General features: G+C 49.8%; 1 protein-coding gene across 2 annotated transcripts in view; it reads left to right on the top strand.

The window, feature by feature from the left end:
• Window positions 1–23,667, top strand: part of SPTB (spectrin beta, erythrocytic) — a 128,506-nt gene that overhangs the window by 81,466 nt on the left and 23,373 nt on the right. For both annotated transcript variants that reach the window (XR_006293409.1, XM_043556350.1), the window contains exons 7-22: window positions 159–274; window positions 725–837; window positions 1,660–1,847; window positions 3,510–3,627; window positions 4,251–4,409; window positions 5,146–5,448; window positions 6,186–6,336; window positions 6,936–7,806; window positions 8,902–9,039; window positions 14,449–15,205; window positions 15,633–15,835; window positions 15,948–16,038; window positions 17,417–17,563; window positions 18,796–19,059; window positions 19,425–19,631; window positions 20,256–20,345. Coding sequence is in view for 1 of the 2 variants with exons in the window: in XM_043556350.1 (XP_043412285.1) it covers window positions 159–274; window positions 725–837; window positions 1,660–1,847; window positions 3,510–3,627; window positions 4,251–4,409; window positions 5,146–5,448; window positions 6,186–6,336; window positions 6,936–7,806; window positions 8,902–9,039; window positions 14,449–15,205; window positions 15,633–15,835; window positions 15,948–16,038; window positions 17,417–17,563; window positions 18,796–19,059; window positions 19,425–19,631; window positions 20,256–20,345 (3,916 nt within the window). In the remaining variant the exon portion in view is untranslated. The remainder of the gene's footprint in view (window positions 1–158; window positions 275–724; window positions 838–1,659; window positions 1,848–3,509; window positions 3,628–4,250; window positions 4,410–5,145; window positions 5,449–6,185; window positions 6,337–6,935; window positions 7,807–8,901; window positions 9,040–14,448; window positions 15,206–15,632; window positions 15,836–15,947; window positions 16,039–17,416; window positions 17,564–18,795; window positions 19,060–19,424; window positions 19,632–20,255; window positions 20,346–23,667) is intronic.

Below are 23,667 nucleotides of genomic sequence, written 5' to 3'. Positions count from 1 at the left end.
CCACTGCCCCCTCCCCTTGTACTAGTGTTCACAGCTGGCCCCCTCCTGCTCCTGTCTCCTTTGACTTCTGCCCAGCATCCTTGCTTTGTGCTGGGGAAGCTCTCTTGGTGGGGGATGCCATGGCCACTCCCCTTTTAACAGCCTGGCCTTGTCCCCAGGCCTGACCTGATCGACTTCGATAAGCTGAAGGACTCCAATGCACGACACAACCTTGAGCATGCGTTTGATGTGGCTGAGCGTCAGCTGGGCATCATCCCGCTCCTCGACCCTGAAGGTGAGCTACACCTGCTCCAGTCCTCTGCTGCAGTGATGGGAGCCAGTGCTCAGGCTGGAGGGAGCCCCAAACTGGCAGGGCACCTGGAGGAGTCTAGGCCTGGTGCTGGGCCAGGCGTGGACACAGCGAGGGGACATTGGCTGGGCCAGGGCTCTGCTCCGGGCCTGCTCTTCAGATCCATGGTGGTTCCCCACATTTGCCTGGCCCAACTGGGGGCCCACTTGTAGTCTTTGGATCCTTCTTTTTACTTCTTTCATCATTTGTGGTCCTAATATGGATTTGATCCTCTCACTAAAATTGCAAACACTTATTCTTTCATTCTCACCCCTCTGTTTGTCACTTGGGTCCTGTAGTTGAATTTTATGCTATAGGAACAGGGAGATAAGCCCTCTGAGCCTGACGTTTCCAGCTTCCATTTGGGTTCTGAGAGCACACCCTTTCCTCTTGCAGATGTCTTCACAGAAAACCCTGATGAAAAGTCCATTATTACCTATGTGGTGGCATTTTACCACTATTTCTCCAAGATGAAGGTGCTGGCAGTGGAGGGCAAGCGTGTCGGCAAGGTACAAAGCCGTTTCATAACCAGAGTGTCCCCCGTTTCCCTGTTTGTCGCACCGAGATGCTTCTTTACTACTCTAAGAGCTTTGTGTATAGGCCCTGGCTGCATTGGGGGGGGGGGGGGTTATAGATCACTCCCCACCAACTTCCTCTGAAGCCAAACATTGCCAAGTTAATGGCTCCCAAGCTGAATTCCAAAGCAATTTGATGGTCTGTCCTGAAAGATGGATGTCCTAGCCTGCAGCTCTGATCCCATCTTCCACCGGCACACCCAAATCTCATGAACATTTCCACAGGAACACGATGGGCTTTTATTTATTAGTTTATTGTGGTTCTGGGCCTCTTAGCTCCTGTGGTATATCAGGATCCCATCACACTGTATGGACCCCTCATGCCAGATTCCTTTCCCCTGCTGGTCCACAGCTCCCCAAGGGCAGAGACCATTTCTCATTCTTCTTGTGTGTCTGGCATTTAGCGAAGACAGTGCCTCTAGAAACCCTGGATTCCTAATCATTTTAAAATAAATGAGACCTTGGTCTTTCTAGTAGCTGCTGTCCTGGCACAGCAAGCTTTACTAGTGTTTTACAGGGTCAGGGGTAGGGTGGAGCTGCCCCTGAGCCCTAGCACAGCTAGCTTCCTACTAATGTTTCCAGTCTACTTTCAGTCCATTCCTCCTGCCTTAGCAGTGCTGTTGGGCTCAGGGAACAAACCCAACATGGAACATTCCAGTTTTGGAGAGGAGGACCACCTTCATTGTGGTCCCCATTGGTGGCCTCATTGATGTCATTGTTCTTCTGATAAGGATAAGTAATAAAGTGGTTCCCTAGGTAATTGACCATGCCATTGAGACTGAGAAGATGATTGAAAAGTACAGTGGGCTGGCCTCTGACCTGCTCACCTGGATTGAGCAGACCATCACTGTCCTGAACAGCCGCAAGTTTGCCAACTCCCTGACAGGCGTCCAGCAACAACTCCAGGCCTTCAGCACCTACCGCACCGTGGAGAAGCCACCCAAGTAAGGGCCTTGGCACTTGGAGGGTGGGCATCAGTGCTAAGAAACTGCCAAGGTAGAGCCAGTCTCTGAGCCTTGAGAAGTGTATCCAGGAGGTATATCCTAGAAACTAGAGAGCTTCACATCTGTCATCTACTTCATCCCCACCCTGCCTCCCTGCTCCCAAGCCATCAGCCTGTAGGAAATGGGCACTGATGAGTAACCCTTAACTCATAGCCAAAGAAAGTACTTTCCCAGATCCCTGAAGGGGAGCAGGAGTGACATCTCAGACTTCTGAGTCTCTTCAAAGAACCTGTGCTGGAATGTTCCTCTCCTCTGTGCACTAAGCCATGCTTTTGCTATCTGGTAATGACCTCTATATTCTCAGCCCCAGAGCTCTCTGTGTGGGGTCCTGTTGGTCATCAGGTACATCCTGTTTCTCTCTCATCTGTCACTGCTCATCAACACAGCATTTAGCCTGCCTCTTGAGACCCCTGCTTCACCCCAGTGTGTGCAGGGCCTGTGCACATGTGTGCATACATAGGCACAAACAGAACCATATGTGCACATACAGACACACCCATAAAAACATGCATGCAGGTACGCACAGACACGGGGACATTCCATCTCACCTGCTGTTAGCTGGTCCAGCTCTTCTGAAACATTTCTAGCTCACTGGTGGTGCCCTCTGCCTCGTTCCTCCCCCTCACCTCCCACACTCTTCATTCATGACTCTCAAACAGAGAAAGATGAGACATGGAGTCTAGAATGTACTGTAAGCAAGCATCTGGTTTCTGGCCTGACACTAACCCACTTTTAAAGTCCTAAATCCAGTACGGATAACATCCCCTGTGCATCTACCAGGCAGTGCACCACAGGGGTGCTGTCTCTTGGCTGAGCAGATGGTGCTCTGGGCTATAGCCCTCTTGAAGTGACTGAGTGGTCAGCTCTGTCAGGATTGCCTCAGGGTAGGGACCTTGTTTATAGCCAGTCTTCGACTGCTACGTGGAGGATGCAGAAGTAGGTAGATACTTGTGTACATACGGAAATGTAAAAGTACCCAGTTACCTTGAGCTTAGACCTTCGGTTCCAGACATTCGCCCCGCTGTCAGTTCTCATCTCCTATACCTATTACCACCCTGGAGCCTAGTCTTTCCTCCCCACTCAGAAGCATCTGGCCTTTAGGACTTGTCCAGAGGGCTGGTTCATTAGTACTCAAGTGAAAGTTGCTCTCAGTACAATATGTTCTTACATGGATAATGAGGCTTCTAAGGTTTATTTGGCTCACTCAGTAAAAAGCTGACTAAAGAGCTAGTCAGAAGCCTTCATCATTTCAGAACAGGGAAGAGTTTTTTTGTGTCAATTGGTAAAGCTTGGTATCTGCAGGAATTATTGGAATACTCCAGTTAGCCATTCCCCTGTAGAAGCAAATGATAAGCAAACACTGTGGTGGCTGTTGTGTTTTTTCTGGTTTGTGTTATAAAGACTCAACCCCGAGCAGATCACAGTTGGTGAGTATGATAGATTTCTTAACAGGTAAGTAAACCTACACATCCTCTTTACTTTTTGTTTTTAAGGAAAGCATGCTTTGCTATCCCAGCTCCAAGATGCCAGTGTTCCATTTTGACTTCAGCAAAAAATATGGGGACCTCGACACTAATTTCCCTACCTTTGTTTTCTCAACAGGTTTCAGGAGAAGGGTAATCTGGAAGTCCTACTGTTTACCATCCAGTCCCGGATGAGAGCCAACAATCAGAAAGTGTATACACCTCACGATGGGAAACTAGTGTCTGACATCAACCGGGTATGGCGGTGTTTTCGTTACACATTGCCAGTGGGTTGAATGAGTTTCTGATAAGGGCACAGGGAATGGTTACTGGGCAGGATTAAACCAAGCCACCTTCTGTAGTGTTATTAACTGCACATGCTGGCTGTTTGGGAATGCTCTCTGAACCTCGTTCTGAGAGGTCTGACTCCACTCACTGTCCATTAATTCATCCCCCTGTTCAGATGCCCAGAGTCCATTCTTGGAGCCAGTTTTAGAGCTTAGTTTCTCTGACTATGGGATGAATATGAACTAATTAGAAGGGAAATGCTTTCTGGTACTTCAGAGGTTTGGAGGCTTAGCATCACTTGGACATCCTAACAGAATGAAAGTAGCCATTTAGTCAGTGAGAATTTACTGAGCACCCACAGAGGTGAGTAACATTATATTAGGCCAAGAGTCTAAGGCAGGTTTAGTGGAGGAAGGAACTGGGAGGTCAGGACCAGTGCTCCCCAAGTCTTTGGTAGCCAAAAGATGGACTGAACTTTAATCTAGGCTCTGCTTAGATTCCTGAAATCACTCCGTGTCAGGTGAAAGAGACAGAACCCTCAAACCTAGGTGTTCCCCTATGCCCCAAGAGTTCTCCTGTGTCCCTCACACAGGCCTGGGAAAGCCTGGAGGAAGCTGAGTATCGGCGGGAGCTGGCCCTGAGGGAGGAGCTCATTCGGCAGGAGAAGCTGGAGCAGTTGGCCCGACGCTTTGACAGAAAGGCCGCCATGAGAGAGACGTGGCTCAATGAAAACCAGCGCCTCGTGGCTCAGGTAGTGGGGGACACACTGGGGATGGCAGGAGGCAGAAGCTTTCCAGAGCCCCAGCAGTGAGCTGGGCTGGAGCCCCAGCTGGCCTCTCAGTGGCAGTGGGATAAGCCTCTCCACAGGCCTTGTGGCCCTGCTCCCCATGACTGGGTAAATCGGCATTCACGTTTGAGGAAGAACTCTCTGTGGACTCTGACCTCTAGGATCATGTCATATTTCACTAGTCAAAAATTGACCCCAGGGCTGATTCTCCATAAGAGCATCTGTTCCTTTCCATTTAGAGCTTGGACTCAAATGTCCAGGAAGGGGAAAGCCAGCATTCTGAGAGAATCGGAGAGTGTGCGTGCACCCTAGATAGCATGGGAGTGAGCCATCTGTTTACAGCTGCATGGCTTCCAAGTGAGAAGCAGCCCCTTCCTGCCCAGAATCGGGCAGGTCCATTCAAGGCAGGGCAGTGAGTGCCAGCAGGCTGCAAAAGGGCTTGGTCAGTCACTTAGACACGGCATACCCACGTGTATGGCACAGTGAATAAAATTATGAGCTTCTTTTAAAGGCTCTTGTAAGACATTTAGTCTTTGGAACTTGGCTTTGATAAGATAGGCTGAGAAAAACAGCAGAATGCACCCCTCGGACGGGCTTTCCCATCCAGCAGTTGTTCTGAAGGGACCCGCCATTTCTCTGTGCTTGGGGACTGGCCAAGGGGAGCCTGACTGAGCCACCTGCTTTCCTCCGCACGGGACAGGACAATTTTGGGTATGACCTGGCAGCCGTGGAGGCCGCCAAGAAGAAGCATGAAGCCATCGAGACCGACACAGCTGCTTACGAGGAGCGGGTGAGGGCCCTGGAGGACCTGGCCCAGGAGCTAGAGAAGGAGAATTACCATGACCAGAAGCGCATCACTGCCCGCAAGGACAACATCCTGCGCCTGTGGAACTATCTGCAGGAGCTGCTGAGGGCCCGGCGCCAGCGACTGGAGACAACCCTGGCCCTGCAGAAGCTCTTCCAGGACATGCTGCACAGCATTGACTGGATGGATGAGATCAAGGTGAGCCCCGGAGGCTGCTCATCCCCTACCGCCTCCCACCCCTCCCCACCAGCCCTACCTCAGCACTGGCCCTGCAGTTAGCTGTGCTTCCTTAGATGCCTCCCAGCCGAACATGCCTCTGGCCCAAAATGGAGAAACTGAGGCAGTATGGTGTCTGGCTGCATCCACCTATCAACTGCTTGGCTCCCTCTGCTCCAGACAAGTCACCAACCCAGGTCCACTGTATTTCGGGTGATCAAAACATCTTGGGTTTATGGTAGCACAGGTGCCAACCTACAGGACCTAGAAGTGATAGACATGAATCAGGAGCTTGGAGAATCCGGCCCCAACTAATCCCAGTTTGAGTCTGGTTAGAATCCAGACTTCCCAGCATAGGAGCAACCAAGAAGTCTGACTCTCCTCTCCCTCCACTGCAGTGGGTCTCGCTGAGGATGCACATCAGACCAACCATGGAGCTTTCTAAAAATACACATGCCCAGGCCCCAAACCTTGAGACAGATGCAGGAGATCGAGTGTGGGGCTTGAGCTTCTGAAAAACGTTCCATGCATGATTCTGAAAGGCACTCCCACTAGGAAGTCCTCTATAGCTTCCATGCTGAGCAGCAAGCATCTTCCAGCTGCGTCTGACTCCCAGGCCCCCATACCATGGATGCTTCCTTTGGAGGGGTCTCTTCTCCTAGCAGGTATGTGACTTCACCTCTCCTTTTCCCCTCTACCCGGTCTGTCCTCTTTGCCAGGCTCACCTCTTGTCTGCTGAGTTTGGGAAGCATTTGTTGGAGGTCGAGGACTTGCTACAGAAGCACAAGTTGATGGAAGCTGACATCGCCATCCAAGGGGACAAAGTGAAGGCCATCACTGCGGCCACCCTGCAGTTCACTGAGGGGAAAGGTGAGGCCACGGATGTCTCCCTGTTGAGATCTCTGAAGCCAGAGTCCTATGCTCTGGCCCAGCGTTCTAGCACCTCAACTTGGATAAATCCTCCAGCTTTAGAATTCTGCTTCTTTCATCAACTAAGGTGCAAAAGAGAAGCTTGAAGGAGAGCAAAATTCTCCAGATAGCAGGCAACTGCTTCAGTAATCTAGAATCAGAAGGTGTTCCTAAGCACCAATAAGGCATCATCTGCCTTCCATTCACTCTGCTAGTTCAAGATACAGCAGATACCATTTAGAATTATAGCTTTGGGTCTTAAAGATCCTGATGCCTCCTTGAAGAATCATCTTGAAATCTGCCTGGGCCTTTTAAAAAAGAATTTTGTGTTATGCGTTTCTACCAAGAGCCGACCCACCTTATTCCTGAATTGTTAATGGGAACTAATTATAAAGAACTTGGCCTGTCCTCTGAGCAACTGGGAACTCTGTGTCCACTTCCAAAGCCCCAGTGAGATGGCAGGTTCTAGATTGTGTGGTTCTAGCCTGGCAACTGATCCAAGGCTTGCCCACAAACAAAACCCTTACCTCTTTTCCCTTCCCTTCTTTCATTCCTCGCAGGATACCAGCCTTGCGACCCCCAGGTTATCCAGGACCGTATCAGCCACCTGGAGCAGTGCTTTGAGGAGCTGAGCAACATGGCAGCTGGACGGAAGGCCCAGTTGGAGCAGTCCAAACGGCTCTGGAAGTTCTTCTGGGAGATGGACGAGGCCGAGAGCTGGATCAAGGAGAAGGAGCAGATCTACTCTTCCCTAGACTATGGCAAAGACCTGACGAGTGTGCTCATCCTTCAGCGCAAGCACAAGGCCTTTGAGGATGAGCTCCGAGGGCTGGACACCCACCTGGAGCAGATCTTCCAGGAGGCAGAGGGCATGGTCGCACGTAAGCAATTTGGGCACCCACAGATTGAGGCCCGAATCAAGGAGGTGTCTGCACAGTGGGACCAGCTAAAGGAGCTGGCTGCATTTCGCAAGAAGAACCTCCAGGATGCTGAGAACTTCTTCCAGTTCCAGGGTGATGCTGACGACCTAAAGGCCTGGCTGCAAGATGCCCACCGGCTGCTCTCAGGTGAAGATGTGGGACAGGATGAGGGGGCCACACGGGCCCTGGGGAAGAAGCATAAGGACTTCCTGGAGGAGCTGGAGGAGAGCCGCGGGGTGATGGAACATCTGGAACAGCAGGCCCAGGACTTCCCCCAAGAGTTTCGGGATTCCCCAGATGTGACCAACCGGCTGCAGGCCCTTCGGGAGCTCTACCAGCAGGTGGTGGCCCAGGCAGACCTGCGTCGGCAGAGGCTGCAGGATGCCCTGGACCTGTATACGGTGTTTGGGGAGACAGATGCCTGTGAGCTGTGGATGGGTGAGAAGGAAAAGTGGCTGGCCCAGATGGAAATCCCAGACACACTGGAGGACCTGGAGGTCGCACAGCACAGGTCAGAGCCTGGCTTTCTCTCCCTCAGCTCCCCGCACTATGGCCCTGCACTGTAGGAACAACCTCTAGATCAGGAGAGCTCTCCCTGAGAGGGAACGGGATACCCTTAATTGCTCAGGCCATGCACCAGAGTCATGGGTTTTAATCAGGCTCTGTGGCTTTGGGTACTTTGCCCCCTGGGGCCTTCCTTAAAATAACACAGGGGATCTTTCTAGTCCAGTTATTCAATTACTTTTCGGCCACAGCAGTCTTTGTTCAAATGAATTGTATTTAGAACCTCTGACATATAACACAGAGGAAAGTAGAACTGTTTGGTTAAGGGGGAGGTGAGAAGTCGGAGCCTCACCACCTCTAGCTCTCTATGGCAGTCACTAAGCCACAGAGCCCCAAATGGCCACAGGGACCAGTTTGCAAACTACTGGTCTGTAAGGCGACTCTCCTGTCCAGTATTCTGATTCTATCCGCACTCGGGCATGGGGGAGCATGCCCCCAGTCTGGACGGCACTCCAAGTGTCTTAAGTACAGAACTAGAGAGTTGAGGAGGAGAGGTCACTCCCTAGAGTGTGCTGGGGTGGGCCCAGGGTGCTGGAGAGACCTGGTCTCTTATCCCAGAAGGGTCAGCTTGCATAACTACACCCTGCCCCCAGAGGCTCCCCCTTCTCCTACCCGGGGACAGAGCACCTGGCTGGGGAGGGTATCCTTCAGGTCAAGGTATCAAGGCCAGTGGAATTAGCGCCAAAGAGTAGCAGCTGTGGCAGTGGAGACACGGCAGGTGTTCTTTGAGGTGATCAACCCCACCCCCACCCCAACATACACACCTCTTCTTTCCCCTCTGCCTCTCCATTGAGCCAATGGCCTATGTGGTAAGCAACCAGCTGTTTACTAGCCTGGTCCAAGAAATGCCAAACTATGAAATTGGACCCATGAATCAGAAAATAGAGTCTGTCAGCATTACTTTTTCCTTTCTGCCCCCTTACCCGGTCACATGTATTTAGGAGATGGAAGGAGAAAGTGAGAGTTCCAGGTTCCAGAGACAGGGCAGTAGGCCAAGTGCCCAGGCTGCCTCCCCAGTCCTCATCTTCTCTGTCCCTATCAGGTTTGACATCCTGGACCAGGAGATGAAGACGTTGATGATACAGATTGACGGCGTGAACCTTGCTGCCAACAGCCTGGTAGACAGCAGCCACCCTCGCAGTGGGGAAGTGAAGCAGTACCAGGACCACCTGAACAGCAGGTGGGGTGTGGGTAGGGCTGGGGGCTGAGGGCATCTTCTCTGGGCCACTGACACACCCTTGGGGTATGGCCCCAAAGTCAGGATTCCTGCTAGGCACTGTTGGGTTTGTACCCTCAGAGCTCCCGTCTTTCTCAGTCACAGTCTCCTTCTTACCATGGACTGTAGCAACAAGGGGTAAACAGCGCTGCACTCACCACACAGGGTGGGGTGTATCCTGTGTGATGGAGGAAACGTTCTGAGCGCACTTGTAGTTAGAATCAGGCCATAAGGCACTCATGCCACATTTCCCCAGACATTCGTAGGCAGGAAAGATTGCTTTCTGAGAGCTCTTAAGTACTGTCCATAAAAGAGAGCTCCTGCCTGTGCCAAAATGCAGCATCGATAATGAGGCTGGCTTGAATGAGCAGGAGAATTAGCAGGAAGCCTTGAGCTCGCTTTGTGGCTGGAACAAAAAACAGCCCCTAAGGAACCTTTAGAGAGGGGGTGCTTTCTGTCCAAGGCATAATTGAATTGCCATGAGTTCCTCAAGGATCTCTGAGGATAGCACACGCCTGTGTTCCCTTTGTTACCTTGGGCCCTGCACACACAATACCACATGTTTACCACCTCCCTGTTGCCCCAGTTCCTTTCCCCACACTTATGTCGGGGCTTTGCTCTGCCTGAAGCAATCTGGGAAGTGGAGTTAGGTAAGACCCCGTTGTACTAAAAAAAAAAAAAAAAAAAAAAAAAAAGGCTCAGCCTAATAGAGACTCTGGTGGGGGCCCAGTGGGAGGCGGAGGGTGACAGGGATACTTCAGAGTCACTAGAACAGGACCGATTATCTCAGCATCTAATGACAGAGACTGAGGTCAGGAGATTCCTCTGTAATGTGAAGTTTGTGCATAGGAGGAAGATGACTTTTTGATCTTCTTTAGGCGGACATAATGAGGGTGTGTGTGTGTGTGTGTGTGAGTGTGTGTGTGTGTGTGTGTGTGTGCATGCGTGCAAGACAGGAAGAACTTGTCAGTTATATATCTGTTGCCTTCATGAGAATGATCTTCATAAATCCTGAAGCTGTGAACCATCCTAAGTGAAATACGTCAAGGAACTTGCCATCCTTAGGTGAGAGAAAACCTGAGGCGTGAAATGGTAAGATGGTTTTCTCGTTAAATCTGAGAGTTGAAACGTACCTGCGAAGTCATCTAATCTGGCTGACTACTCCAGACCGCTGTTGTTGTACAGACACTTACAGGGGTGGGTAGCTCACCCCTTCACCATGCAGCCCACCCCATTTGGAGGCAACTCCCTTGGTTAGAAGGTCTGACCTCCTAGTGAATGGAAATCTCCTTCCTTGAAATTTGTAGACCTTGGTTCTGGCCCTGCCCTTTAGAGAAATAAAAACTTATTATGAGTCTTCTTTCACGTGATAGCTCTTCAAATATGTATTTTTTAAACAACTGTGATTCTTCGCCTCTGCCCACAGCCTACCCCCATGCCACTGCCATTCTCCCTACCAGAGAGCATTCTCGTCCAACTCTATATTCCAAATCAGGCCCATCCTTTAGACCAGTTCAGGTGCCTCTTTTTCCCAGTGTCCAAGATGAAAACCGTTCTTTCCCTCCTTTGTACTGGTTCAGAACTTTATAGTCTACCTTCCATTATAATTACTTTTATCCTGAAGAACTTTCCTGCTAGACTAGAAGCAAATGAAGAGCAGTATCTTTACTGCCCACAGTGCTTTGAGCACCAAGCATATAGTTGAGCTTTCCTCTGTTTGGAATATTCTCTTTCCAAATATCCACTTGGCCACTACTAGGAGTTTATCCAAAGGATACAGGAGTGCTGATGCATAGGGGCACATGTACCCCAATGCTTATAACGGCACTGTCAATAATAGCCAAATTATGGAAAAAGCCCAAATATCCATCAACTGATGAATGGCTAAAGAAGATGTGGTTTATATATACAATGGAATGCTACTTGGCAATGAGAAAGAATGAAATCGTGCCATTTGTAACAACATGGATGGAACTGGAGGGTATTATGCTGAGTGAAATAAGTCAGAGAAAGATATCCTATGTTTTCACTCATATGTGGAGTTTGAGAAACTTAACAGAAGACCAGGGGGAAGGGAAACGGGGAAAAATAGTTTCAAACAGAGAGTGAGGCAAACCATAAGAGACTCTGAAATACAGAGAATAAATTGAGGGTTGAAGGGGGTGGGGGGCGGGGAAAATGGGTGATGGGTATTGAGGAGGGCACTTGTTGGAATGAGCACTGGGTGTTGTATGCAAGTGATGAATCATGGGAATCTACTCCCAAAACCAAGAGCACATTGTATACTCTGTATGTTAGCTAACTTGACAATAAATTATATTTAGAAAAAAATAAGTAACAGGATGCTTGGGTGGCTCAGTTGGTTAAGTGTCCGACTTTGGCTCAGGTCATGATCTCACGGTTTGTGGGTTTGAGCTGTGCTTCGGGATCTGTGCTGAAAGCTCAGAGCTTGGAGCCTGCTTCGGATTCTGTGTCTCCCTCTCTCTCTGCCCCTCCCCCACTCGTACTCTGTCTCTGTCTCTCAAAAATAACAAAAACATTAACAAAAAAATTATTTTAAGAAAATGAATAAATGTTAAAAAAATAAAAAAGTAAAGAATAAAATGACAAGAAATAGGCAAAGTGAATGTGAAGGAAGCAGAACAAAACTTGAAAAAGAAGAGAAGTATGCCATATTCTTTGATAGAAGGACTTACCATGATAATAATGTCAAAACAAAGCCTTATGTATTTAAGGCCCGAAAAGACACACACACACACACACACACACACACACACACGGCTTACTCCCTTATATTATTCAGACTCAGCTTATTGGAACAGCCTTCACTGACCACCCAGTTGAAAACATCACTACCTACTTCCTACCCAGCCCCTCTGCCTCTATCTCATTATGTTGCTTTACTTTTTCATTGTACCTATCACCACTTGATGAATTATGGACTTACTTATCTGTCTCTGCTCATTCAAATGAGAGCAAGTACTTTGCTTCGTTCATTGCTACATCCCTAGAGCCTAGAACAGTGCCTGGCAAAAGGCACATGACTGTTGCATGATAAATATTTAGTGAATGAGTGAACAGGGACACAACTGAAATCTCTTCTGCCAGGCTTGGCCCATATGAGTCATTCAAGCACTTACTGAATAAGTGATTACCTTCATACACTGTATACATTCCATTTTTTTTCATGTTTATTTTTGAGAGAGAAAGCGAGAGCGAGCTGGGGAGGGGCAGAGAGGAAGACACAGAATCTGAGGCAGACTCCAGGCTCTGAGCTGTCAGCACAGAGCATAGTGTGGGGCTCAAACCCATGAACCGCAAGATCATGACCTGAGCCAAAGTTGGAGGCTTAATGGACTGAGCCATCTACACACCCCAATTCCATTTTTTTTTAATGATCTTGGCCCAGGACCAAACCTGAACTTCTGACTGGCCTCACCAGGGCTGACTGGAGTGGTTCTGTCAGCTTCTTCCATCTTAGAGACAGTGCAGCAGGAGCAACTAGACTTAATTCCCAGCCTATCCTCTCTGTGGTCTCTGCTGGTGGCTGTGGTGAGGCCACACCAGGAAAGGCTTAGAAAATCACCACAGAGCTTCTTGCATGGAGGCACAGAATTTCCCAGGAATCAGGGACTTCTCTGTCTAGGAGAGAAACTGCAAAATCTTTGGGCTCTTGCTCTTCTCTGTCCTGGTATTCCCAGTTCCTCCTAGCCTATCTCCCACTTCTCTTTGCAGACCTCTCACCCCTCTTTAGCAGCTGTTGTCACACCTTGGGAGTACCCACCTTGCCCTCTCCCCAGGCCATTTGCCTAGTTGCTCAGCCTCCTTCCCCCAGGTTCTGAGGGTACAAAGAGGAGTAAGATACTCAGGACCCAATCCTTAGATAGATCAGTACAGTGGTGGTACTGGAGAGCTGCTCATTGAGATTCAACTCTGATGTCCACCACAAAACCTGCCCCCATCACCCTCACAGTGTCCTTAGTTCTCTCTGCCTGGTGTACATAGTACTTTATACCAGTTATTTTGTGAGTTTGTCTTAATTTCTCTCTAAATCATACACTCCATAAGGTGAATTCTGACTATGACTATGTTCTCCCAACAGCTAACATAATACTTATTATACCCTGTGGGTATTCAAGAAAGATGAGCTCAGCAAATGAGCACTCAGCACACTCTTAAGTGCTTCCATATTACTTACTTATTACATATTACTCAGAATGAGTAAACTTGGGTCCAAGGAGAGGGTCTCTGGTGGCCCCGGACCATGCTGATGCCCAGCTCTTTAGAAGAAGCTTACTGGGGGCTGCAGACCAACCCCAGGTTCCAGAACATCTGCCAGACCTTTGCGTATTTCCCATTTTCATTCTGGCAGTGCATCTTAAGGTCAAGATTATATTATCCATTTCTCAATTATAATCCCAGTTTCTCCCTTCCTCTTCCTCCTCCTCCTCCATAAGGCCACTTTTATTCTCTTTTTAGAGAGAGAGAGAGAGAGAGAGAGAGAGAGTGTGTGTGTGTGTGTATGAGTAGGAGAAGGGGAGAGGAAGAGGGGGAGAGAGAATCTTAAGCATGCTCCATGCCCAGCATGGAGCCTGACTCAGCATGGACCCTGGGATCATGGCCTGAGCTGAAATCAAGAGTCAGATGTTCAACTGACCGAGCCACCCAGGCACCCCAGGCCTCTTTTCTTTTAGAAACGAGGTGACCTTTGGGGCGCCTGGGTGGCTCAGTTGGTTAAGTGGCCGACTTCGGCTCAGGTCATGATCTCGCGGTCCGTGAGTTCGAGCCCCGTGTCAGGCTCTGTGCTGACAGCTCAGAGCCTGGAGCCTGCTTCTGATTCTGTGTCTCCCTCTCTCTCTGCCCCTCCCCTGCTCCTGCTCTGTCTCTCTCTGTCTCAAAAATAAATAAACGTTAAAAAAATTTAAAAAAAAGAAACAAGGTGACCTTTTTAGGCCTTGGGCACTGTGAACATGGTCTTAGGCATCTGTATGGTTCCTTTAGGGCCACTGGCACCTTGTGTCCTGAAATTGCCTTTAAGTTGATAAATGTAAGGTTTCTAATTATTTTCAGCATTTCAAAAAATCTGGGGAGGTTATATGTTTGCCCAGAATTCAACTACATAACCAAGCTAAGCGTCATGGTCGTTCCTTAACTTCTGGTTGGAATCTCGCCTCCTCCTGATGGAAATATCCGATTGGCAGTCTATATTATCTTGGGTAAAATTGGATAAATAAATTTTACTCATCACAGTTTGTTGGGTAGATGATTTTCTTTGGTGTGCAAGATCTATGGAGAGAGACTCTGCTGGGAATCTGGGTAGAGATGCCCTGTGGGAAGGGTTAAGGAAGTGGGTTTCTGTGTTCCCCTTGGCAGGTGGCTGGCATTCCAGACAGTAGTGTCAGAGAGGCGGGAGGCAGTAAACTCAGCCCTTCGGGTGCGTAACTATTGTGTGGACTGTGAAGAGACTAGCAAGTGGATTGAGGACAAGATGCACGTGGTACGGTCCACAAAGGACCTGGGCCAGGACCTGGCAGGCGTCATTGCCATCCAGCGGAAGCTGTCGGGGTTGGAGCGCGATGTGGCCGCCATCCAGGCCCGCGTGGGTGCCCTGGAGCGTGAGTCGCAGCAGCTGATGGCATCTCACCCTGAGCAGAGAGAGGACATTGGCCAGCGGCAGACATGTGTGGAGCAGCTGTGGAAGGACCTGCAGGAAGCCCTCCAGGAGCAGGAAGCCTCACTGGGTGAAGCCAGCCAGCTGCAGGCCTTCCTGCAGAATCTAGATGACTTCCAGTCCTGGCTGTCCATGGCCCAGAAGGCCGTGGCCTCTGAGGACATGCCCGAGTCCCTCCCGGAGGCCGAGCAGCTCCTTCAGCAGCATGCGGCCATCAAGGACGAGATTGATGGGCACCAAGAGAGCTACCAGCATGTCAGGGTATCCGGAGAGAATGTGATCCGTGATCAGACGGACCCGGAGTATCTGCTTCTGGGCCAGAGGCTGGAGGGCCTGGATGCGGGCTGGGATGCCCTGTGCCGGATGTGGGAGAGCCGCAACCACTCGCTCGCCCAGTGCCTTGGCTTCCAGGAGTTCCAGAGAGATGCCAAGCAAGCTGAAGCCATCCTCAGCAATCAGGTAGAGGGAGGCATTCAGGATTGGGAAGTGGGGTTATCTCTCAGGGCAACAGCACTGGTGAGTCTGTGAATGTTCTCAGAGAACAAATTTTGGGGGACTCTCTCTGGCCAATGGGGGGGAAATCCTCTTTGTTCCTTATCATGTGCCTTTTCCAGCCCTGTGTCCTAAACTTTGCCTTCTTCTTGGGTCAGTTACAGGCTGGAGTTGTAAATTTTCCCCTGAGCCATTACCCTTCCATGTGGCTTTAGGCACACTGTTCCTTGGGTGCCGGGGGCCAAGCCTGGGGTTGCCTCTTCCTTGCACAACTCCAGCAGGTCACCATTCGTGCTGTAGCCTATATGGCTGCACACGGTGCTACTGCTTGGCAAGTGGCCTCACTGCCCTCTCAGCTTGTCTTCATCCCTTATCTGGAAACTTGCTTCAACAGGAATATACTCTGGCTCACTTGGAGCCCCCAGACTCCCTAGAGGCTGCAGAGGCTGGGATCCGGAAGTTTGAGGATTTCTTGATGTCTATGGAGAACAACCAGGATAAGGTCTTGAGTCCTGTGGACTCTGGAAACAAGCTGGTAGCTGACAAAAACCTCTACTCAGACAAGATCCTAGAGAAGGTGCAGCTGATTGAGGACAGGTACTCTCCACCCCCAAGGTCATGAGGCCAGAGCCAGGTAGGGCTGGTGGTGTTGTGCATGATTCCCAGGCTTAGCCATGTTGTGAACCGCAGCATCCGGCTTCCCTTCCAGGCACAGGAAAAACAAGGAGAAGGCTCAGGAGGCCTCAGCAACTCTGAGAGACAACTTGGAGCTCCAGAACTTCCTCCAGAACTGCCAAGAGGTGAGGCTGCAGCAAGGCAGGTCACTTTGCAGGAGATTCCATTCTAGGATCAAAGTGCCCTAGGAAGTCCACAGGGAGTACACCAGGCTGGCTCAGTCAGAGGAGTGTGCTGCTCTTGATCTCAGAGTCAGGGGTTTGAGCCCCACGTTGGGTGTAGAGATTACTAAAAAATAAGTAAATAAACTTAAAAAAAAAAAAGTCCACAGGATTCCAAGTTGGGAGTCTGGAATTTCATGAGGGAAACTCTGGGTATTTGATAGCATAGGTCATCTTCTAGAATCTTTGGTTCTACAATTCTCTTTTTTCTTTCTTTCTTTTTTTTTTAACCCTGATCTACAAAGTCATCTTTTAATTTGCAGTCTAGGGCAGGGTTCCTCAAAGAGTGGCCCTAGGGCTATCTATATTAAAGTCACCTAGGGCCCTAGTCAAGGCCAGCTTCAAGAACATGCAACCTGTGCATTCATACAGGACCTGTGCTTAGAAGGGCCCCATGCTTGATTTAATGGTCTGTGGTTGCCATCTTGAAATTCTTAATAATTTTGAGTATTTCCATTTTGCAATGGGCCCTGAAAATGATGGAGCCAGTCCTGGCCCTCATTAAATGCAAAGTCCTGGGCCCCACTGAGGCCCAGATGAATCAGAACCTTAAGGGGTGAGAGAGAGAGAACAGCATTTTCAACAAACCTCCCAGTTGGAGAACTGACTCAGAGGTCCTTGCTCAGCCTGGTGTAAGCCACACTCCTGAGTCCCTCCATGAGCAGTACTTCTGTGTGGAATGGTGCTTTCTCTGACTTCTTTTTTGCTCCCATCCTCATACCCCTTTCCACCCTGCCCAAACAACTTTGTTTTCATCTACCTCTGCCCTTGGCACCAACCAGGCTTGGTATGCTGCCAGGACATCTTGGAAACATTGGATGCTTATCACGGTTCTTCCCTCATTGTTAAATATAGGATCTGCCCTTGACTTCTTCCTCAGATAACATTTTCTCTGTGTTTATTAATCATTTCTCACCCTACTGCCAAAGGATGGATTTATCTGTCCATCCAGTAAACACTCACTGAGTTCCTGTAATAGGCCAGGCCCTGTCCTAGGTCCTGGAAATATGGAGAGAAGCATAGATATCCCTGGAGTCATACTGCACACAGTCTACTAGGGAAGACACTCAGGTGCTTATGTTTTAACCCTGAGACAACACAGGTTAAGTTGCCTGTGCTGGGAGTTAGGAACCAAGAGCTTTGGAGAGTAGTACTCTGCTGTATTCCTACTTCCTCTCCTTGGCCTTCTTCTGCAGCCAGAGGTGGAGATCAGGACCTGCCCTGAGCCCCTGGCCAAAGAGGTACACTCAGAGATTGTTGGACTCCCGCTTTCTGTCCACAGCTCACTCTCTGGATCAATGACAAGCTGCTAACATCTCAGGATGTCTCCTATGATGAAGTGAGAAACCTTCAAAACAAGTGGCTGAAGCACCAGGCCTTTGTGGCAGACCTGGCTTCCCACCAAGGATGGTTAGATAGCATTGATGCAGTAAGTAAAGCAAATGGTGAGTGGTGGGGGGCTCTCTGCTCAGATGTGCTTACCTGAATAAGCTTCACTCAGGGCATAGACACTATCTGAAGCTTACTGGATGGTATAGACCCTGGTAGTGAAAAACTTCTCTAAATAGTAGCCAAACCTTCAGAGCTCCTGGTATAACCAGCCTTGTAGGGTCTGGTCAGAATTGGTGCTTCCTCTGGGAGGCCTGAGTCTAGAGACAGTCCAGGACAGTGAGAAAACCCGAGTTGGTGCCTCAGCATCTAGTGCCAGGACACCAGTTATCTCTGTTTGCTTTCCGTTATTCTCACCAGGACACCAGCACTGTCCCTCCCAAGGGCAAAGGAGTATATGAGATGAGTAGAGTGGCTCAGGGGACCATTGACCCTCATTATTTGGATGGGCAGGACAACCCCTCATAGATGGGGAGCCAGGGGTCCCCCCTATAACAAGCTTGCCCAAGGGCCCAAGTCAAAATGTAGCTGGTGGTAGATCTGAGAATCAGTTGCATTTACTCCTCCCTACTGTGGCTGTCCAGGAAAAAGTAGGAAGAAGCCATTGTGGTTGAAGGTGCAGACTCCAAGCCAGACTGTCCAACTCCTCAACCTCTCTGGGCCTCAGTTTCTTCATCTGAAAAATGAGGGTAATAACAATACCTAGCCAAGGGATGGTGAGCATTAAAGCACTTAGAATAGCCCTTAGCACTTACTGGGCATACAGTAACTATTGGCTATTATTAGCAACATCTATTTCTAGGCCTATGTCATATTATACTGTACTCACCTAAAAGGGTACATTTATTCAGGTGAAAACCAGGTAAGACACACTCAGTAACTAAAACATATCACAAAGGTTAGCAGTGCATAGCCTCTGGGAAAACCATCAAGAGAGAGTAGAGTCCTTTCCATGCTGCTTGTACCTGGATGGATCTTGAATCTTTTTTAATTAAAAAATAATTTAGCATCAGTTGATCCTGGTCTGCAACTCCCCATACTACAATCAATCTCCCTGAGTCCTTTGCTCCAGACATACTCCTCCCTGTCACACCTTCTCCTGAAAATAACTCGGGTGGGGGGGGGGGGTGCAGTCTTTGAGATGAGCCTCACCTGAGTTCCAGGCAGATTCTTTGCCTCCCTGACCTCAGTTAACCCCTGGCAACCACTTGGAGCAGGGCTGTTCCGAGGCTGCCTGGCCTCAAAGGGTGAGCCCTCCTGTTTCCCCCACAGGAAGGAAAGCAGCTGATGGAGGAGAAGCCTCATTATTTGGCCCTGGTGTCCCAGAGGCTGGAAGATTTGCACCGGCTCTGGGATGAACTTCAGGCCACCACACAGGAGAGGACCCAGCACCTCTCAGCTGCCAGGAACTCCTACCTGCGCTCACAGACCCACGCCGACCTCAACAAGTGGATCAGTGCTATGGAGGACCAGCTGCGGTCCGATGACCCTGGCAAGGACCTGACCAGTGTCAACCGGATGCTGGCTAAGCTGAAGGCACGTGAGTGGGTTGTAGACTGGGAGTGTTGGAATAGGAGATCTTAGGAAGCAAATGTGCAACCTGAAAGTAAGTACTCCTGTTCCTCTTAGGTGGGCTTGCCTTTATCAAGCAAAAATGTCTCCTGGTTCATAACCCATCTCCTACCCCGTTGTAGTGAAGACAGGGATCCAGGGTTAATAAAAGCATGCACCACAAGTATAGGACAGGCACTTGTGAGGCAGGAAGGATGAGTGGGGGCACCCAGGGAGACTTCCTGGGGGGAGGTGGGGCCTTTAAAGATGAATGGGATACGGATGATGATGAGAATGAGGGACTATCCAGGTGCCAAGGTTGGTACTGACACTGTCCCCTTATGCCCCAGCGTGTGGAGGACCAAGTGAATGTGCGGAAGGAGGAGCTGGGGGAGCTGCTTGCCCAGGTGCCCTCACTGGGAGATGAGGCAGAAGACACAGACGTGAGCATCGAGAAGCGGTTCCTGGACCTCCTGGAGCCCCTGGAGAGGAGAAAGAAGCAGCTGGAGTCATCCCGAGCCAAGCTGCAGATCAGCCGAGACTTAGAGGATGAGACGGTGAGTGGGTACAGACCCCCCCTAGAGGCAGGATGGCTGGCTGCAGCCCTAGGGAGTTTTTAAAGATTTCTGGTCCCCTCATCTCCTTATCTCAGAAAGCCAATGTGATTATTGCATTAAGTATGATAGTAAAACCAGTGCTTTTTTTTAAGCGTTTTTTTTAATGTTTATTTTTGAGAGAGAGAGAGCATGAGGGGAAGGGACAGAGAGAGAATCCCAAGCAGGCTCCATGCTGTCAGCACAAGGCCCAATGCAGGACTCGATCCCACAAGCTGTGAGATCATGACCTGAGCTGAGATCAAGAGTTGGATGCTTAACTGACTGAGCCACCCAGGCCTTCGACCAATGCTTTTTGAATGGTAACTCAGTTATGGACTTCGGGGCAGACAGACTTGGGTTCAAATCCAGCTATGTTACCTGCCCCGTGTGTGACCAGGAGCAAGTCATTTGGAACCTCGTAATATCAAACTGTCCCCATCTATAAAATGGGGGCAAAATCCTCATGGGGCGTTGGGAAGAACCAGGGAGACACAGCAGGAAAGAGCTCTATCTGACCCAGGTGAGTGTGTGGGGAAAAGTTGACCATGACCATCATCAGCTGCCCTTGCCTTCTGGTCTCTACAGCTGTGGGTGGAAGAGAGGCTGCCTCTGGCCCAGTCAGCAGACTATGGCACGAATCTACAAACTGTACAGCTGTTCATGAAGAAGAATCAGGTGAGTCCTGCTTCACCTGGTTAGTGCCCCCCCCCCCACTACCTCCTCCCTGCCCCTGCCCTTCCCAGGGAGGAACTCCCAGCCTTGACATGCAGAAAGCCAGCAACAGCAGATTATTATTCTCGTTGGTAGCGATGAGGCTCACAGACCCCATAAAAAGAGAAGCTTTGGTGATGGCAGAGAGAATTCTGGGAAGTCCATAGCAGAGCCGGGCTGGTCAGGGGATGTCCAGATGTTTAAGGATTTGGGGGCATTTAGACCCATCAGAGCATACGTGAGTGCAGGACCCAGAAGCCCTGGCCCAGGGTTTATTGTGCTTTATGGCTTCTGTATCCCATGGCCTCCCTGAAAGGAAGCCCATAGTTCCTGATTTCTTTCTCAATAATGACTTGCCCCTCTTCCAGGGCTGAGCCTGGCCCTCAGGGTAAGTAGGACCCATTTCTCCCAACACATGAGAATATTTGTGGGGCTCAAGCCCCATTAGGAAGCCACTAAACTTGGTATCTGAACCTTTGGAACAACATCCACTTGCTGTTCTGCTCTTTCTTAAGCCTGATGACCCTAGTTACTTCTGTGGCCCTGGTGAGACTCCTGGAAGTGAGCAGATGCCATATTTCCTCCTATATCAGGAATACAAGTATGCTCTTGTATCTTCCAAGAAGATACAGCTGCATGGGCTCAGGGTGTCTCTGTGTCCAGATGGGCTGGCCACAGACCCTACTCTTGGGCAGAGAGTTGCCCCTGCTGCCCGGTCTCCTCTCTGGGTCAGGGAGTGGGGGCAGCCACAGCCAAGAGCAATGAGAGCCCGGGAACTTATCCCAGAGAAGAGCAGTGTGTCCCAGAATGCCAGTCAGTATTGCAGCTCCTTGGGGAAGAAAGGTCAGGACAGATAGTACTTCCTCCAAACAATAGCAGCTGACATCTGCTCACAGAGCCCAGCTGCTGTGCAGGGGTCTGATTTACATTCAAAGAGGTGTCTGAAAACTCTCAGACCCTTTGCTTCCAGTTGACACAACCTAGTCATAAAGCCTCCAGTGGGCACAGGGAGGGACTTGGGCCAGAAAGTAGTAGGTGGGGATTCAATTAACGTCACAACCTCCATTTAAAAGAAGGACACTGACAGAAGAGTGTATTCTTGGGGCCTCAGTTTCCTCAACTGTAAAATGAGCCAACATCGCTCCCTGCAACACTAAAGATTTTGACTCTGTCTAACCTTGGTGTTATTGCCAAAAGACTCTGAACTCCCCTGGATGAAGGTTGCTATTTCAGGAAAAGAGCAAGACAAATATGGATGGGGTTCCCCTAATCAAGAAGGGAAAGGTAGTCTCCTGGGAGAGCATGGCTGCCCTAGTAAAGACGACTTTAGACTAGACTCGCTAAGGCTTAAATCTCCTTTCATCACTCCCTCTATTGCAGTGGTTCTCAAAGTTCAGTGTGCATCAGACTCCCCTAGAGGGCTTGTTAAAACACAGTTGACTGGGATCCACCTCAGGTCTACTGATTCAGACTCTGGGAGTAGAGCCTCATAATTTGCATATCTATCAAGATCCTGGGTGATGATGCTGCCATGGGTCTGGGATCCCACTTTGAGAACCACTGCTCTAATGGCTGTCCATTGCAACTAGAACAAATCCTGCAAGGTATGAATGGTTCTCAACTTTGGCTGCACATGAGAATCACCTGAGGGAACTTTGAAACCTAAGAATGCCCAGTTCCTGTGTCAGATAAATTAATTAAGGTCTCTGGGGATAGGGCCCTGACTCTGTATGTCTTCCCAGCTTATTCAATGTGCAACCAGGGTTAAGAACCACTGTCCCACCTGATCTGGCCCCTGCCTTCCTCTAAAGTCACCTCTCATCACTTTGGCCCTCCTCATCACAGTATTGTAGCTTTCCTGGCCCTGTCTCTGGCCTACAGATAGTGCAGGCTTGCTTCCACCCCAGGGACTTCACACTCACTCTTCCGTCTTGCCGGCAACACTCACGCCCCAAGTCTTTGTGAGGTTGCCTCCTTCTCATAACTCATGCCTTCTCCTCAGGAAGACCCTTTCTGACACCCCGGGCTCAGGTAGCCATCAGCACGCATCCGTAGACATTCTTCATCTCATTGCAGTATTTTCCTCATGGTACCCATTATCCACATTTATTCACTTATTTGCATGCTCACCTTCTATTCCCTCTACAACAGCGTAAGCTTTATGAGGGCAGGGGGTTTTATTTATCTTGTTCCCAGGCTGTCCCTAGAACCTGGAACAAGGCCTTGTACCCAGGAAATAATAAATACATGTTGGTCACGTGAGGTATGAAGAATACATCATAAGTGAGCACACTGCATGGAAGCCGATAAAGGAATTGCTTAAAAAAAGGGAGCGAAATACCTTGTAGGATCCCTTGCAGAGGTCGTAAGATCTCAGGAATAGTAAAGAGGCACACGGAGCTGACACCATGGGTTGTTTGAATTCAATTAGCCGGACCACAAAAAATTGTCAGAATTGAGATTTCGGGTCGAAAGGGTAAAAAGGCATTTCAGCAAGTTGGGTGACTTGTGGATAGTGCTGGGTCTGTAGATTTTAAATGCTGACAGTCACTGCACTACTTGTGTGTACAGCTCTTGCCCCCGCCCTCTGGGTGGTTTTAAAGGCCACAGGCAAATTGTACAAAGGGAGGAGAGGAGGTGTAAGGAGCCGAGAGCCCACACACAAGAAACAAGTAGGCTTGGGGCTCCAGGGCCCAGAAAGTAAGTCCCACGTGGGTCATGGCCCCCTGAGGAAAAAGGTGACCAGAGTGAGAGGAGAATGCTATTTCGGTGGCTAAATGCTTAAACAGGAAATAATACAAAGTTCACAAAAGATTTGAGGCATGGAAATGGGGAGGCGGGGAGCCCAAATCCTAAAATCTGAACAAGGAGTAACTGTCAACTGTTGTACATGGAGCCAGAGATGCTAAAATAAGATATCAAGGCCATTTAAAAATTATTTTCCTTTCCTCCAACAAGTACAGCTAAGAAGCAAGCTCTGCTGAGACACAGGAAGCACAGGGAGCAGAGAGGGCCACGTTCAAATGCTGCGCTGCCACTCTTTGCCCACGTGTTACCTAGCGGCTCCTCACTGCCCTCCGTGCTCCTCTCTGACGGCGGGCGGAGGGTGCTGGGTGGTGCCTAGCGCCGCGCCTGGCACGTGGTCAGGGGCAGTTTTTACGGCCACCACCTGCTCGGCACTAGCTTTTCCGTGCAGGAGCCTGCCCGCGAAGGTGCCAGAGTGCAAGCCTGGCCCCCCTTTGTGGCGGGAGAGCCCCGCCTCTGAGCCCTTCCCCTCCGCCCACAG

Source organism: Prionailurus bengalensis, chromosome B3, assembly GCF_016509475.1.
Source record: "Prionailurus bengalensis isolate Pbe53 chromosome B3, Fcat_Pben_1.1_paternal_pri, whole genome shotgun sequence".
Classification (NCBI taxonomy): Eukaryota; Metazoa; Chordata; class Mammalia; order Carnivora; family Felidae; genus Prionailurus; species Prionailurus bengalensis.
The sequence above is the reverse complement of the archived record's forward strand: the minus strand, read 5'-3'. Positions and strand labels throughout refer to the sequence as shown.